General features: G+C 32.8%; 1 protein-coding gene and 1 pseudogene across 2 annotated transcripts; one reads left to right on the top strand and one right to left on the bottom strand.

Annotated features, from left to right (window-relative positions):
* Positions 1-136: 136 nt before the first annotated feature.
* LOC110635621 (senescence-specific cysteine protease SAG39-like) lies at positions 137-1,480 on the bottom strand (annotated as a pseudogene).
* Positions 1,481-5,357: 3,877 nt separating this feature from the next.
* On the top strand, positions 5,358-14,800 carry LOC110635619 (KH domain-containing protein At4g18375). 2 transcript variants are annotated; one of them, XM_021785038.2, is made up of 8 exons: positions 5,358-5,475; positions 6,026-6,632; positions 7,152-7,646; positions 8,025-8,264; positions 8,355-8,621; positions 9,524-9,582; positions 9,676-9,772; positions 10,575-14,800. In XM_021785038.2, exons 2-8 carry the CDS (start codon positions 6,045-6,047, stop codon positions 10,704-10,706), a joined length of 1,878 nt encoding a protein of 625 aa, XP_021640730.2. In that variant the 5' UTR covers positions 5,358-5,475; positions 6,026-6,044; the 3' UTR covers positions 10,707-14,800. The 2 variants fall into 2 exon arrangements, with proteins under 2 accessions (XP_021640730.2, XP_021640729.2); XM_021785037.2 differs by having other exon boundaries at positions 5,364-5,475; positions 6,023-6,632.
* The last annotated feature ends 290 nt before the right edge of the window (positions 14,801-15,090 follow it).

The following is a 15,090-nucleotide window of genomic DNA, read 5'->3' as shown; positions in this document are numbered from 1 at the left end:
TAGAATAGTCCTTTCATCAATGTCTTTGCATATCATGACCTATAAAATCACTTTGAATACTTATGCATAAAGGGTTAATGTATATTTCATTAAGTTTTGTTATCATCAAAATCAAGCTCATTATAGCTTACAGGGCCTACAGATAGAAAGGCTGCATAGCAATACCACAACGGCCTTCCTTAGCATTAATGTCTCTTTCCATTCTTATGTATCCATTCTCACCCTAGCTAGTTTCCCATGAGTTCTTCACTAGCCAGTACTTGGTTACATCACTACTTGTCCCATATCCTACCATAGTAACTCCATGATCTAACTCAGTTCCACAATCTCTGATGCACACCCCACTTGAATAATGCTGGAATGCAGATTCACTAGCATCAATGGCAACTGAGACTGGTTATTTTGCCACTGCCTTTAATAGTGCCTCCTCATTATTGGCAGGCACATCTTCATAACCAGTGATCTTAGCAGTATGATCTGCTGCTTTCTTGTGAGTTGCAATTTCCATCAACTCCCTTATAGGGGTAGTTTGCTTCAGTGGCAAGGCCATTGTTTTGGATAATGAATTCAAAGGCATCATCCATAAGGCTACCCTCACAACCTTGGTCCATTCCGCTTGTTTCGCAATCGACCAATTCTTGTTCTGAAAGGGAGATCACTTTCCCAGTTGAGACTTTTGTGATCCCTTCCATTGCCGCCACTGCAGAAAAAGCCCAATAACATCCTGCGAATTTGCATACAGTTCATATGAGAACATAGGTTTTGGTTAGCATAGTACTGAAAGTGATAAGTTCATGTGACTCACCACATTGACCTTGGTCTTTGACGGGGGTAACATCTCCTTTGGTTCTCTAATCCAGGGTAGATGCAACTGCAGTGACCATTTCATACCTGAATGACTTCATTCTGGATGAACTTGAATGACAAGATCGCATGTATCCATTATGCAACGCACAAAATTCCTCATTGGTAAGGTCCGTAAATTCATTGATGACTAGCTTGTAAGGCTTATTTGTATCTTTGTTGAAAGATTCAATGAACTCCACATTCTCCTTGAATATCTTGAAGCGCCTCTCCTTCTCTGTGCTGTCTGCATATGCACGGCCATATTGAGCCATCCACATTTCATGCCTCTCCTCCAAGGAAGCTTCAAACAATGAGCGAGACTAGCCTAGGGAAGCCCAAAGCCCACTATCAACACTGCCAAGAAGATTAGTTTGTTTCCAAGTAGAACAGCCGTTGCACAAAACCAATACAGATAAAAGTTCTAGAAGGATATGTGTGTGTCTGTGTGTGTGATTGTGACCATGTGATCTCTTTAAGACTGGAGGTATTTATAGGCCCTGAAGCTGCATTAGTTCCTTATGATTATCGGTGAAACCAGCAATTCATATATGATAAGGACTGGGGAATAAATTACATTCGTGGACGCTGCGTCAATTTTAGTCACTTTTGTGTTGTTCTGAGAAGCAGTTTTCATGTTTCTATCTGAGTAGAAGTCTTCCTCCCGAGTCCTGTGTTATCCATAACAGGTCTCTTAAAAAAATATTAAGGCCTTTTCCCTGGAAATGGATTTAGTTCAGAATAGACAATTTAAGAGCAATAGTACTTGCAGGGAAAAAAAATGATATTTGAAGGTAGATTACAAATTCGATGTCTTTTTTGTCTATCTCCTGCTTTGTTCATTACCATGAACCCTTAACATGTCTTTTATTGACCTCAAATTTAACTCAAATGCAAGTATCTTAAATTGGATCATTTTTTAAGCTGCTGAAAATTTTTTTTAAAGGAAATAATCAGTTTAACTTTCCAGTTTGTTATGAGAAATGTTTGAATGCGATCCTAAGATTCACCATTGTCATCAAAAGAAATGCCTCTACAGTATAACTTTTCATGTGAGCATTTAGTCCTAAAAGTCAATCAAACCCACTTTAGAATCTTATAAATGATAAACATTAAACAGTGTCATTCACTTTGGAGAAATTTATAGGCAGACTAATCTATCACATCATCTGTATACCAAGTCAATAGAATTTTTCGATGTTAATGTACTCATGGATGAATAACATGCAATGCATGTTGCAAAAAAATTATATTTTTAAATTTCACGTCAAATAATGGCATTAAAGTTTACATCAGAATATAAACGGATTACTTTAAGACTTTTGAAATGGATTTAAACTCTATTTGTAAATGCAAAAATTAATCAGTTTTCTTTATAATATTCAAAGCAAATTTAGAAATGGACACGCAATCTATTTATAAACTCAATATGTAATTAATATTGTCAATTTGATTGTGTATTTAGAAATGGCCGTCCAATCTGTTTGTAATTTACAAATGAAAAGGTAGTCTATTCATAAATTCATAACATATTTATTTTTATTTTATATTATTTATTATCAAAGTTAGAAATAGAAAAATGGGCTCTTTGTAGTTTACAAAGGGTACTTATTTAATTTCTTAAGTCATATTTCTATTTGAAATATTAAAAACAAAATAACTATTCATTCAACTCAACTAAACCTTTATCCCAACAAATATAAGTATGTTCTTTAATAATATATAAATAAACTGTTTCTTTATTTCTAATTCCATAGTGCATTGATAACTAATGTTACCATGAGTCTCATTTGACTAGCTTGATAGATTTTAATTGAGAATGTATTTGGGAAATTAGGAATGGAGTTCGATGGCAATTTGGCATGATAAGTGTATTTTATTTACTTGTTGCTATGATATTTATAGATTAAAGACTAGAGAGACATTAGAGTTAGTTTCGAGAATCTTGGCATATTCGATTGTTATCTTGAGATTCTCACCTACAAATCTATCTTTCTTGTTGACTCATTCTGCTGACGCTCCATTGATTGTTCCTTGGATATGTTGGGTGAACATTCGATCCAACTATCACTCGGGTTGCTTCATTTATATGTATGCTCGGTATAGACTAAACCAAGCCATCTGATGCTTGAATTGGTCATCCTTATATTTCTTTGACTTCTTGGTTTTGTTGACTTTATGACTGAACATTTGACTTTTTTATCGTTATATCAATTCTTTGATTGAGTGCTAACTCTTTAATTCAATTTTGATCAAGTTATATTATTAGTCCCTCCAAGTCTATTGAATCTTTATGTTCGAGATTTATGCTCATTCTCATCGTTTGGGCCTCCTCACAATAAGTGGCATCCATAGTTGACGTGGTGCTTGAGATAACAGTTCTTGATCCCTCTCACATCAAGGGTCATTTCGATTCCATAAAACGCATTTAATGCCATCTTAAACCTCCATGAGCGGCATATTTATGTTGGCATGATTTTGAAATTGGCATTTACACTATGTTTGGGAAGGGAGAGTTCAAGAGAGGAAAAAAAATACGAGGGAAAAATAATTTTATTTTTTATTATTTTTATTTAAATTAAGTAAAAAATAAAAAGAGAGAAAATTTGTAAAAATATAAAAACATTTTATTTTTTATTATTTTTATTCAAGTTAAGTAAAAAATAAAAAGAGAGAAAATTTGTAAAAATATAAAAATATTTTTTTTTTATTTTTTCTCTAAAATAAGGGAAAAGTAATAAAAAAATATTTAAAATTATAAATATAATCTTATATTTTATATATTTTTTTTAAATTTAAGAATAAAATTATAATTTTAATATTTACAAAACTATTTTCTCTTAATATTTTTTTCTCTCGATCCAAACATAAAAAAAGAAAAAAATTTATTTTCATTCTTTATTTTCCCTCTTTCCGTTTAAAAGTTCCTAAACATAGTGTTAATGCTTGATTCCCTTCTATATACATCCAATCACTTCTAACACACACTTTCATTTTCGCCTTTTTCTACTCTGATTGCGGCTCTACTGCTCCGGTTGTTATTTTTGCTTTTTCGATGTTTTTTCAAGTTCCATTTAAAGGCAATTTGCCCATTTCACCCTCATTTCTTCTTTTCTGTTTCACACTGAGTGAGATTAGCAAGGATAGATGATTTAGTTGCCGATGGTTGTTCACAGCGATGGTACAAATAAGGATGCTGCAGTTTCTGTTGGATGATCATGACAGAGGTAAGGAAGATGTTATTGAGGCAGCGATACAATTTATTTTAAATTGTTAACAAAATTAGATTATTTTTTTTTTAATTATATATCATGTGTCATTTTATTAAGCATTTAGGTTACTTAATTTTGTGAGCCGTTTCGGCCACATGTCTCCTTTATGAACTCCTTAATTAAACTAGATGGCTCAATTTTGTAAAGCTTGATTTTGGTACTGAAATAGCAATACAAATTTTATTATATATAATTAATTATTTATATATTATATATAATATTAAAATTGGAAAAAAAATTATATAAGATAAATTTATATTTATGCATATACGTAAATTTTATTTATTATGAAAAATTTAAACATATAACTATTTACTATTACTACTAATAATATTAAATAATTAATTATGAACTCTTAAAATTTTATATTTTATAAAATTATACATGATACTATATGAATTAATAAATTTTTTTTATATATTTATAAAAAACTCAAAATTATTTAATCTATATTTTAATGATAAATATTTATAATAAATCTAACTTTTCTATATTTATTTATTGACTTATAATTTTTATTTAATTGATATATTTCTACTTTCATTAATTTAATTCTAATATATTTTTAATTTTTTTATAAAATAATTTTTTATGTTAACCTAACGAAGTAGCCTTGATGCATAAAAAAAATTACCATTACCGTTAAACTACTAAAAAATTATTAAAATACATACAAATTAATTTTATTTTCTATAAATTTTAGATAAATTTAATAGGATGACCTAATTCAAATATAACATTAACTTATCATTCTAAAAAAAAGTATGAATGTATAAAGGTATTATTCAAGGAGCGTTTAGTATGAGATTAATAAGGATTAATTGTTATTCTTATTATTTTTAAATTTTTTACTATTATTTAAATATTTAAAAAAATTAAATTAAATTTTATTTTATTAATATTTATATACGTTAAATGTCAATTTTAAAAATTTAAATTAATACTTACTATTTTTAAAGTTTCAAATTTTTAAGATAATATCTAACCATTTAAAAAGAGTAGTATTTTTAAAGACATAACATTAATCGTATCATAATTTTTATTTTATTATATTTAATAATTATAATATATTAAGACGAATAATTATAATATAATTTTTAAATAATATGAAATTTAATAATATAAATTAAAATTTAATAGAGATTTTTATCCCATTCGTTAAAAAAAAAAAATAGCGAGGACGATTTACGGTCGGCAGGCGGTTAAAAGCTATAACTAACCTTAAATAGAAAAAAGGATTCCACTATGAACAGAGGCTGCGTATTTAAACCATCTCTTACTCGAAGGCCTTAGCCCTCTCTCTCTCTCTCTCTCTCTCTCTCTCTCTCGCTTAGGGTTTTTCTTTCATCGTCTTTCTCCGGTACGGACTTTATCTCATCACCAACTTCAACAATCTTCGTTTTGCGCTTCAAATTGTATTATTTCATTTTTGTTTTCTTGTTTAGGGTTTTCTTACACCGGGTTTCACTGATAACTCGTTTTTCTTTTCAGTTTGTGGGTTTTATTTTCCTATATATTTTCCCGCGAAATTAATAGGGCATTCATGGGCATATACACTGTTTTGCCCAAAATTACGTGAAATGAGCATGTTGAACTTTTATTTCACTTTGGTTTTATTCATTAATTCATTTTAATCATGGTTCAATATCGTATTTCTTTTATAATTTTCGTGTAGTTGTATATATTCTGACTGTTTTCATCTGTTTAATTTCTCAGAGAACTTTCGATATAAAATACTTGTAATTTGAGGCCAGGAAAATAGAATTGAAATAATATTTAGTAATCACTTCATAAACATTACAAAACCAGGGATAATATGGAAAACAAATTCATTGTTAAGTATCATAAGTGTTTTAACTGTTTAGCTTTATTTTTTGCTTCTATTAAGACTTGTTTTGTGTTGTCAGTAGGCAATTGATATTTGGAAAAATGGGTGAGAGTGGGAAGCGATCTCGTTCCCAAAGAGATCACGATGGGGATGGTAGGAATCAGAAAAGAAGGGTAAATGACAAGGATGAAAGGGTTAATGATGAACTGGTTGTTTATAGAATCCTGTGCCCAGATGAGGTTATAGGAAGTGTTATCGGCAAAAATGGAAAGGTCATAAACTCAATTAGGCAAGAGACAAGGGCAAAGGTTAAGGTGGTGGATCCATTTCCCGGTGCCAAGGATAGGGTCATAACAATCTATTGCTATGTCAAGAAGAAGGAGGATGTTGAGGTTGATGATGAGTTCAATGACCATGACCCGTTTTGTCCTGCTCAGGATGCTCTTCTTAGAGTTCATGCGGCAATTTCAAATGCAGTTGCCTCTGTTGTTGATTCTGACAAGAAACGGAAGGATAAGGAGGAATGCCAAATTCTTGTCCCATCTAGCCAGTCTGCAAATATCATTGGTAAGGCTGGGATGACCATAAAGAAATTGAGAAGTAAGACAAGGACAAATATCAAAGTTACTGCTAAGGATGCCTCAGACCCAACTCAGTCATGTGCTATGGACTTTGACAACTTTATTCTGGTTAGTCTTTAAGACATTTATTTCTTTTCAATTTATTTATTTATTTATTTATTTATTTATTTATTATTATTATTATTATTATTAATATTATTATTATTATTATTATTATTATTATTATTATTATATATAAGGAGTTTAGTGTATCATAGTAAATCAATCTATCATGTAACTTTGTCCTATAATCCAGTGTGTGTAGAATGCTCGTGGTTTAAGTTACATATATCCTATGTAACTTTTTTAAATTACATTCCAATTGAATGAAAAAAAAAATACAATAAAGCTCACTGGGGTCACATCTTTCACGTTGATTGGATAATGGACATGTGAGTGGTATATTATGGTCCTCAGCTCTCTCAAAAATAATAATAATAATAATAATAATAATAATAATAATAATAATAATAAATTTGGATGGTTGCAACTCACTTCCATTTCTTGTAAACAGTGGGGCTTAACTTTATAGGGATTAAGAGTTTTATTTTCTTTTTTTTTTTTCTTTTTTTTTTCCCATATGAACAGATAAGTGGTGAATCAGAAGCTGTGAAGAAAGCATTATTTGCTGTTTCTGCAATTATGTATAAATTCAATCCTAAAGAAGAAATTCCTCTTGAGACAACTGTACCTGAAGCTCCTCCGAGCATTATCATACCATCAGATGTCTCTATTTATCCACCAGGTGGATTATATCCAAATACAGATCCAGTTGTCCCTTCTAGATCTGTTCCACCAATCCTAGGCTCCACACATGTGCCTGAACTTCAGGGTTACGGGGATACAGGGAGTTCATGGCCTGTATATTCATCCACCCTCCCTGTTGTTCCTAGTTTTGGCAGTGCCTCTCGCTCTGAGGAGTTAATCATACGAGTTTTGTGCCCTTTTGACAAGATTGGTCGTGTAATTGGCAAGGGAGGGGGTACTATTAAAAGCATAAGGCAGGCTAGTGGGGCTCGTGTCGAGGTTGATGATACCAAGGCTGACCGTGATGAGTGTATTATTACAGTGACTGCAACAGAGGTGTGCTGCTTCTTTTTCTTTATGTTTTTTTTTCTTTATTTCCTCTTCAATAGCTGTTTTCTTTTAAATTATTACAAATGCTCAAACTATGTGGAGAATGGTCACTTTTTAATCAAAGTTTCTTTTTCTTGCTTGTGTATAATTTATGTCATTAGAAAATGCATCATATATAATTTGCTTTAGTCTTAAAAACTTAATTAAATGGGTTAGCTGAATGCATTTTACTTTGTCATTATATGCTATTTCAAATATTTTTGTGAGAATGTGGATTCTCATTGAAAGAAATTTGATACCAAATGGTGTTTACTTATTATTGAACTCTGCTCATAGAAAACGTTGACTGTTGATCATCTAATGTGTGTACCACATTCTTGGCAGTCGCCTGATGATTTGAAGTCCATGGCTGTTGAAGCTGTTTTATTGCTCCAAGGGAAGATTAATGATGAAGATGATGATACTGTTAGCATTCGTCTCCTTGTTCCATCTAAAGTTATTGGGTGTATTATTGGGAAAAGTGGTTCAATTGTAAATGAAATTCGGAAGAGAACCAAAGCTGATGTGCGCATATCAAAAGGCGAGAAACCTAAGTGTGCTGATTCCAATGATGAACTTGTTGAGGTATGGTTTTTCAACTTTACCCTAACTTTGTTTTTGAAGCTTCTCTTTTTGTTTTTAAATTTGTCTTGGGCTAACCTTTTGCTTGTATAGGTTTTGGGAGAAGTTGGTAGTGTGAGAGATGCACTTGTCCAGATTGTTTTGAGGCTTAGAGATGATGTATTGAAAGAAAAAGATGGTAGTCATAATCCTTCAGTTGGCGCTGATTCTTTATATTCAGGTGGCTCTGGTATTCCAGTACCATCTCTCTTACCTTCTGTTCCACCAGTTGCTCCATTGGCGTATGATCAGAGGGCTGAAAGTGGAAGTGGCTTGGGCCTACTTTCATCAAACAGCCTCTATGGATACGGATCTCTGTCGGTATGTCACTGCCTGGGAAAATTTTGTCTCCATTAATTTCATCTTTATCATAATTGTGATAATTACCTTCTAGAGTTACTTTCTAGTCTTCATATAGTCATTTGGGAATTCTGAAGTGCACCTGTCAATTGATGAAGGATTTCTTTGTCTGTATTTTTTACTTGATGTATCAGAAATTTTGTTAATTTACTGCTGCTATTTTCTTCTGGTTGATGTTTCAATGTAATTATAATAATGGTACTTTTTTTTATATTTGTTTACTCTCTTCCTGGTTTTGGTTCTTCACGACCAGGTGTCTGATCCTATTAAATAGGGTTTGTCTTTGTTATTTGAGATGCTGGGTCCTATTATTGAACGCCTCACTCCCACCTTATGTTTGTTTTAGGAGCACCAACTAGGCAAAGCATGTTTGATATTGAATAGGTTTCGAAATCTGAATTTTCATACTGTTTTGAATCCTGACATGGATCAAACTTGAACTAGTTTTTGGAATAGGTTAAACCCTTGACAGAGGATGAGCCTTGGTGTAAAATAGTAATGTTGCTCTGCAGTGACAGGAGATCATTGGTTCAAAATACAGAACCCTCCTTGTAATGTAAGGGGAAGGTTATTTCCACCTGACCGCCCTAAGGCTGCAATGCAGGAAGGCTTGTGCACTGAGAGTCTGAGACACCCTTTTATGTTAAGACCCTGACCTGTCCTATATCAACATCAAAGCAAGTAGGATAGATAAATTTTGAGTTGTGAAATCCTTTCCCCTTGTGATAGATGAGTGTGCATGTGTGGCTATTTATGTTTATGTTTTTACTTCTTTTCCTATTTTTTTTCCTCTTAAATATTTTTTTTTTATTTTATTTCTTTCTTTTCTGTTAGTTTTCATGCTTCATTTGTTTTTTGTTTAGATGGGAGAAAATGGCTATGGTTCTATGTCATCATATTCATCATCTAAGCTCTATGGAGGGTTAGTACATTGTGTTTTTAAATTCGTGCAAAAAATGTTGTTTGTTTTGGCATGTATACTGTTCATTCAGGCTGATTTTATGCACTTGTGCAGGTTGCCTCCACCCTCAACCTTAGATATGTTGGTGCCTGCTAATGCTGTTGGAAAAGTTATGGGTAAAGGAGGGGCAAATATAGCCAACATTCGAAAGGTTTGTTCATGCGTTTTCTCATTACCCTGGATACACGCACACATAAATTTTCTGGAGATTTTAGAAAAGATTGCAATGCATTTATCTTTTACCAAAATGTTGCAAAACACACTGTCTGCGTTGGGTCTCCCTTCTTCATATAACCTGTTATTTAACTGAGGGGTAAATATGTAGCCAACCACAATCATGTCTAGTAGGTTTTCTTAAAGCTAAATTTGTTAAGACTACATTCAGCTCCAGGATGATACTGATTCAGTGTTCATGACGGTGAATTATTGGATATGGGGATTGAGATGATGAATGGTGGGTTTCTTAAAGCTAAATTTGTTAGACTATATTCAGCTCCAAGGTGAGACTAATTCAGTTCCAAGGTGAGACTAATTCAGTGTTCATGATGGGGAATTATTGGATATGGGGATTAAGATGATGAATGAAGTTCACAAACAATCTAATTGTGTACTGTGTAATGTTAATGCTTTTGTTTGCTTTGATTTCACTGAACCAGTTAATCTTGCTTATTGGTTCCTCTATATTGAGTTCATAAGAATTCATTCAAAGATTTTGTTATTCCTGTTGGTGAGGCTCAATGATGCATATTATCCCCTGAGGAATACCTTACAAGCATTTGGTCTTTATACTATGGTCATTTTTTTGGGTAAATTTCAAACAGACACACACAGATTCTGCAAGATTTCTGTTTTGTTTTTTTGTTAGTGGAAGAGATGCTCCATATTTTTTGTGACATGTTTGATCTCTTTTTCCCTCTAAATTACATTATTGCCCTTTCGGATTTCTATTTCAGATATCAGGAGCAATGATAGAGATCTCTGATGCCAAGTCTGCCAGGGGTGATCGTATTGCTCATATATCTGGCACACCAGAGCAGAAGCGTGCAGCAGAAAACTTGATCCAAGCATTTATAATGGCAACTTAAGTTTTGAGAATACTTCTTGGTATTTGAAGGTGAATAGTTAAAACCTTGGAATTTTCTTCATCAAAAGTCATCCTTAGCTTCTTTAGGTTCAATCTGGAGTGCTTCATTTTCTAGGCTTCTACAACTGGATCCTCCTGTTTCTCACATAACGCTGCTGATCAAGATCATGTGGGAGATTCACTGCTGGTTTATATTCATGGCCATAGGTTTCTGCCATTGTAGCTTGATCTATTCCTCAATCTGCGGATCCTAGAACTTTTTAGGTTCTTTCATTCCCTTCGTTTTGTTTTATCTAGTCTGGTCATGTAGGGCCCACCTTATTACCATTACTGTTTGTTCTCGGATTTTATAATCACACCAGAAAGTGTTTCCAGTGACCATGTTGCCTAACTCTTAATGAATGTGTGTTGTTTTTTGGGCCATACAATCTCTTTCACTCTACTTATTAGATCTCTCTCAGTGATTCAAGATGCTGTGCGGTTGATGTTGAATCTCTACTTTATGTTTTCCTGGGTTTTGCTTTTCTAATACAGCTTACAAAAGGCAATCACTTCCTCTTATAATAAAGTAGAGATGGCTCTCTGGAGCTCAGGCTTTCTTCATTCTGCTATTAGTTCAGAATCTTGATTCTTTTGACTGATTTATGAAGAGAACATTGCAGAGATTAAATCGTTAAATTGCTATGCACAATTTAGTTTCTCAGTATCTTTCGATGCTTGCCTCAATATATGTGTTGCTGAACTACACATGTTATGTAAATTCAGCACATGCTCTGTCAAAATCTGTGTGTACAGTTTTTGACGCATTTAATATCCTTGTATAATACCCCAAATATCATTTCCATTTTGGCAAAACGCATATTTAAACCATTGAACTTTACTTCAGTGTTAATATTAAGCCCCTATATTTTGTGTTCTACATTTTAAGTCCTTGAACTTTTAAATTTGTTGACATTATACCCCTTTTTAATTGAGAGCCAACAGAAATCTAACACAGCAAACGGTAAACCCTTTAACACTCTTCTCTCCCAAATGTGTTCTGTTATCTCTAATCTCTGTTCTCCAAATTCAACCATCAATGCATTTAAAACCCTTACAAACTCACAACCAAATTCCAAACAAAAAGAATAAATACCCAAATCTAATATCGAAATCACCCAAATGTGCTTCCCGCAAATCTGCTTGACCTTTTGTTTGTTATCTCACAAAAAAATACTTACCATTCTTATGGGACATCAAAACTGAAAACACCAAAATGATTGTGTCCTTCTATAATGCAAGCATAGAAGAAGAAATATGGATTCAAAATCATTTGATGGATTCTTTTATCCCTTTCCTTTATGTATAAATTAGTGGAAAGCTAAATTTCTAAGAGAAAATGGGTACTTAAATGGGAAAAAAGAAAATTACATTGCAAATGTGATAAATTTCTCTCTTTTTTATTGATTCGATTGATTTCTCTCACAAATTTGAAATGAATTTCAATTCTTATTGATTTCTCTCTCTCTCTCTCTCTCTCTCTCTTTGAAGCTCTGCAATTTTGTGTGTGTCTCTCTCTTTAGGGTTTGGAAATGGAAGAGAGAGTAACAGAATGAGGTTGGAAGGTAAAAGAAAACAGAATAACAACAGCAAATGAACCCTTATTTCTCCTTCCAATTACGAATGTGCCATTTATCTTTTTTTTTTTTTAATAAAATTACATGTCTTTTTTTTCCCTTCTCTCTTCGAATCAGATTATTTTTTCCCTTCAACTCGTCACACACTGCAAATGAACTACATGCGTATTCGGACAGTTAAAAAAGGGCATAATATCAACAAATTTACAAGTTTAAGAGTTTAAAATACAGAACGCAAAATATAGGAGCTATATGTTAATATGAAGTGAAGTTCAGGCAGTTAAACATGCGTTTTGCCTTTCATTTTCAAAAAAATTTTTAGTGTCCCACCAAATACAAATTGCATGAACATACTTCTTTACTGTTGGGTTTGAACTGCTATCGGTATTGATATTCACAACTTCACGTCGTCATCTTTGGTAATTGCATCTCAGTTTGATACATCTTAAACTCAGTTGAGCTTTGATATTAGTGATAACTAGAGCTTTTTCTTTTTGAGCTTAACTTTTTGGAGCCATATTGAATAGGGAAAATTATTGTTTACTCTTTTTATTTTAACAAAATTAACTACTTAGTCCCTCTATTTTGAAAAATACATTATTTAATCTCTCTATTTTTTAATCCGTGGACTGTTTAGTCTCTCCCATTATTTTAAAGCAAAATTTTTTCCCAACTCAAATATTCAGTCCCTGTGATTTGAATAATACAACTATGTAGTCCCTGTAATTTCAAATCCATAACTATTCAGTCTCTGTCTACAACTATTCTCTCTTCTTTGAGTAATTTTACTAAGAAAAAAGTTAACCATAGGTACTAAACAGTTTACGAACAAAAAATAGAGGTAATAAATAGTGCATTTTTCAAATTACAGGAACTAAGTAGTTAGTTTTATTAAAATGTAAGGACTAAATAGTAATTTTCCATATTGAATAATAGCATGCCTGCAAAACTTTCAAAGTTTAACATTCAACCTTAGTATTTTAAGTTACTTGTAGCTATATTTCCTCCTTGGCTCCCTCCACATTTTCTATTCCCCTTCTAATTTTTTTGAATTTCTGTGGCTCTTTTAGTCAATTGTCATCTTAATGTCTCATTGGGGTTCCCATCAAATCTAATTACATGATCCATCTGTAGGAACTTGAGTTCAAAAGAACATTTCATATCTTGCATTATTTTCAATGCATTGCTTATTTTGTTGATAAAAAGCTCTTCCATTAAAGTATAATTGGTTTCTGTTTATGGCAATTCTTCTTTCTAGCAAATGTTTGTTGTGTCATTAAATACTTCATTTGTATAACACAATTAGATGTCATCAAACTGGGGTTGCTCTTTTTTTTTTTCTTTTTTTTTTCAGCCGCAGTTGCTTTCATTTTCCTATATTTCATTGGCAGCTGCTATTTAGTGTCAATACCACAATGACACCTGGTTCTTGCTTTTTCTGTGGTCTGTGAGACCCAAATTGAATAGGCAAAAAAGTTCTTGCTGTAACTGCAACTCTCCTTATATGCAAGTGGATTACTTGCCTGGGCCAACCTGGGATTTCAATGTGATCCCAAGCAATTTAGCTTTGAATCAATAAACTATAGGTCTAATGATCATGTTCATTTCTTATCAGGTTTTGCACAATTTTATCAAACATTGATACGTTATGCAGTTTTGTCCAAATGATCCACCCTTCCCGTGCACTTTTCCTTTTCTACACTTCACAATCAACCGATCTTATTCTAGTTCTTTCACATTGAAAATCTGTAGGTGAAGCAGAAATTTCTGTGCAGCACTTCCACTCAGGATTTCATGTTTCTTATTTTTAATTAAATATTTCACACAGCAGAACTCTTCTGAGCTTCAAAAAAAGTAATCCAAACGCACCAGTTTTTGAACTTCATGTAGTTCTAAAGATTGATAGGTGGTGTCCCATTTTGGTTGAAAGTTCTTGTTGTGGTGTTTGCGATGGTTATGATGAGTCGGTCTGTGCTAGTGTTGACCTGGAAAGTTACAGTTATTGCTTCTTTTAAATAAACACCTTTTTAGTGCAAGTGAGTTCCTTGGTTATCATCTTAGGATTGTGCTTGTTGGTCTTCTCTGATAAGAAGATTTCCCACCTTTCCCTTAGATCCGTTGACTTGCAAAAATTCTTTTATCTTCTACCTGCCTTTTAATTGCAATGTAAAATGGTGTTTCTTGATCAAATCATGTTAATATTTGGTGGATAATGGGGTATTGGTATGCTGATTCTGTTGCCTTGGAGGTCCATTAGATACTGTAGTAGTTTTGATGAGAAGAGGGAGAAATTATTTGTTCTGGAGGTTGTTGCATGGAAGTAGTTTTGTATTCTTGATCATTGCATTGAGATCGTTATGTATTTCTTAGTTGATATGAACAGTTGTGTAAGCTTTTGTAAAAGACCTATGGCGATAAGTATAGAACTTGCTTAATACTTGGTTAGTGGTTTACAAAGTTAAAGAACTCGGTTTTGTCATTTTTGTACCTTACGTCAAATGATGATAATGATGATAAATGTCTCCCCCTCTTCCCCCTTGCCCCACCTTTCAGTGTGCGTGCGCGTTCCTTAACATTTATTAGTAGAAAGAGGATTTATCCAGTTGGATAGACTAGTCTCTTCTATTTGCCATTGCCTCGCAAGGCAGTGGCACCTAAAGGCAACCATGAACGAAATAAAAAGACGAATTTGGGTTTTGGAAGTCCCACTAACATGTAGGAAGACACTATTGCTCTATAATATCACCTTTTATGATTTTTAATTTAATA

Source organism: Hevea brasiliensis, chromosome 15 (genome assembly GCF_030052815.1).
Source record: "Hevea brasiliensis isolate MT/VB/25A 57/8 chromosome 15, ASM3005281v1, whole genome shotgun sequence".
Taxonomy (NCBI): domain Eukaryota; kingdom Viridiplantae; phylum Streptophyta; class Magnoliopsida; order Malpighiales; family Euphorbiaceae; genus Hevea; species Hevea brasiliensis.
The sequence above is the reverse complement of the archived record's forward strand: the minus strand, read 5'-3'. Positions and strand labels throughout refer to the sequence as shown.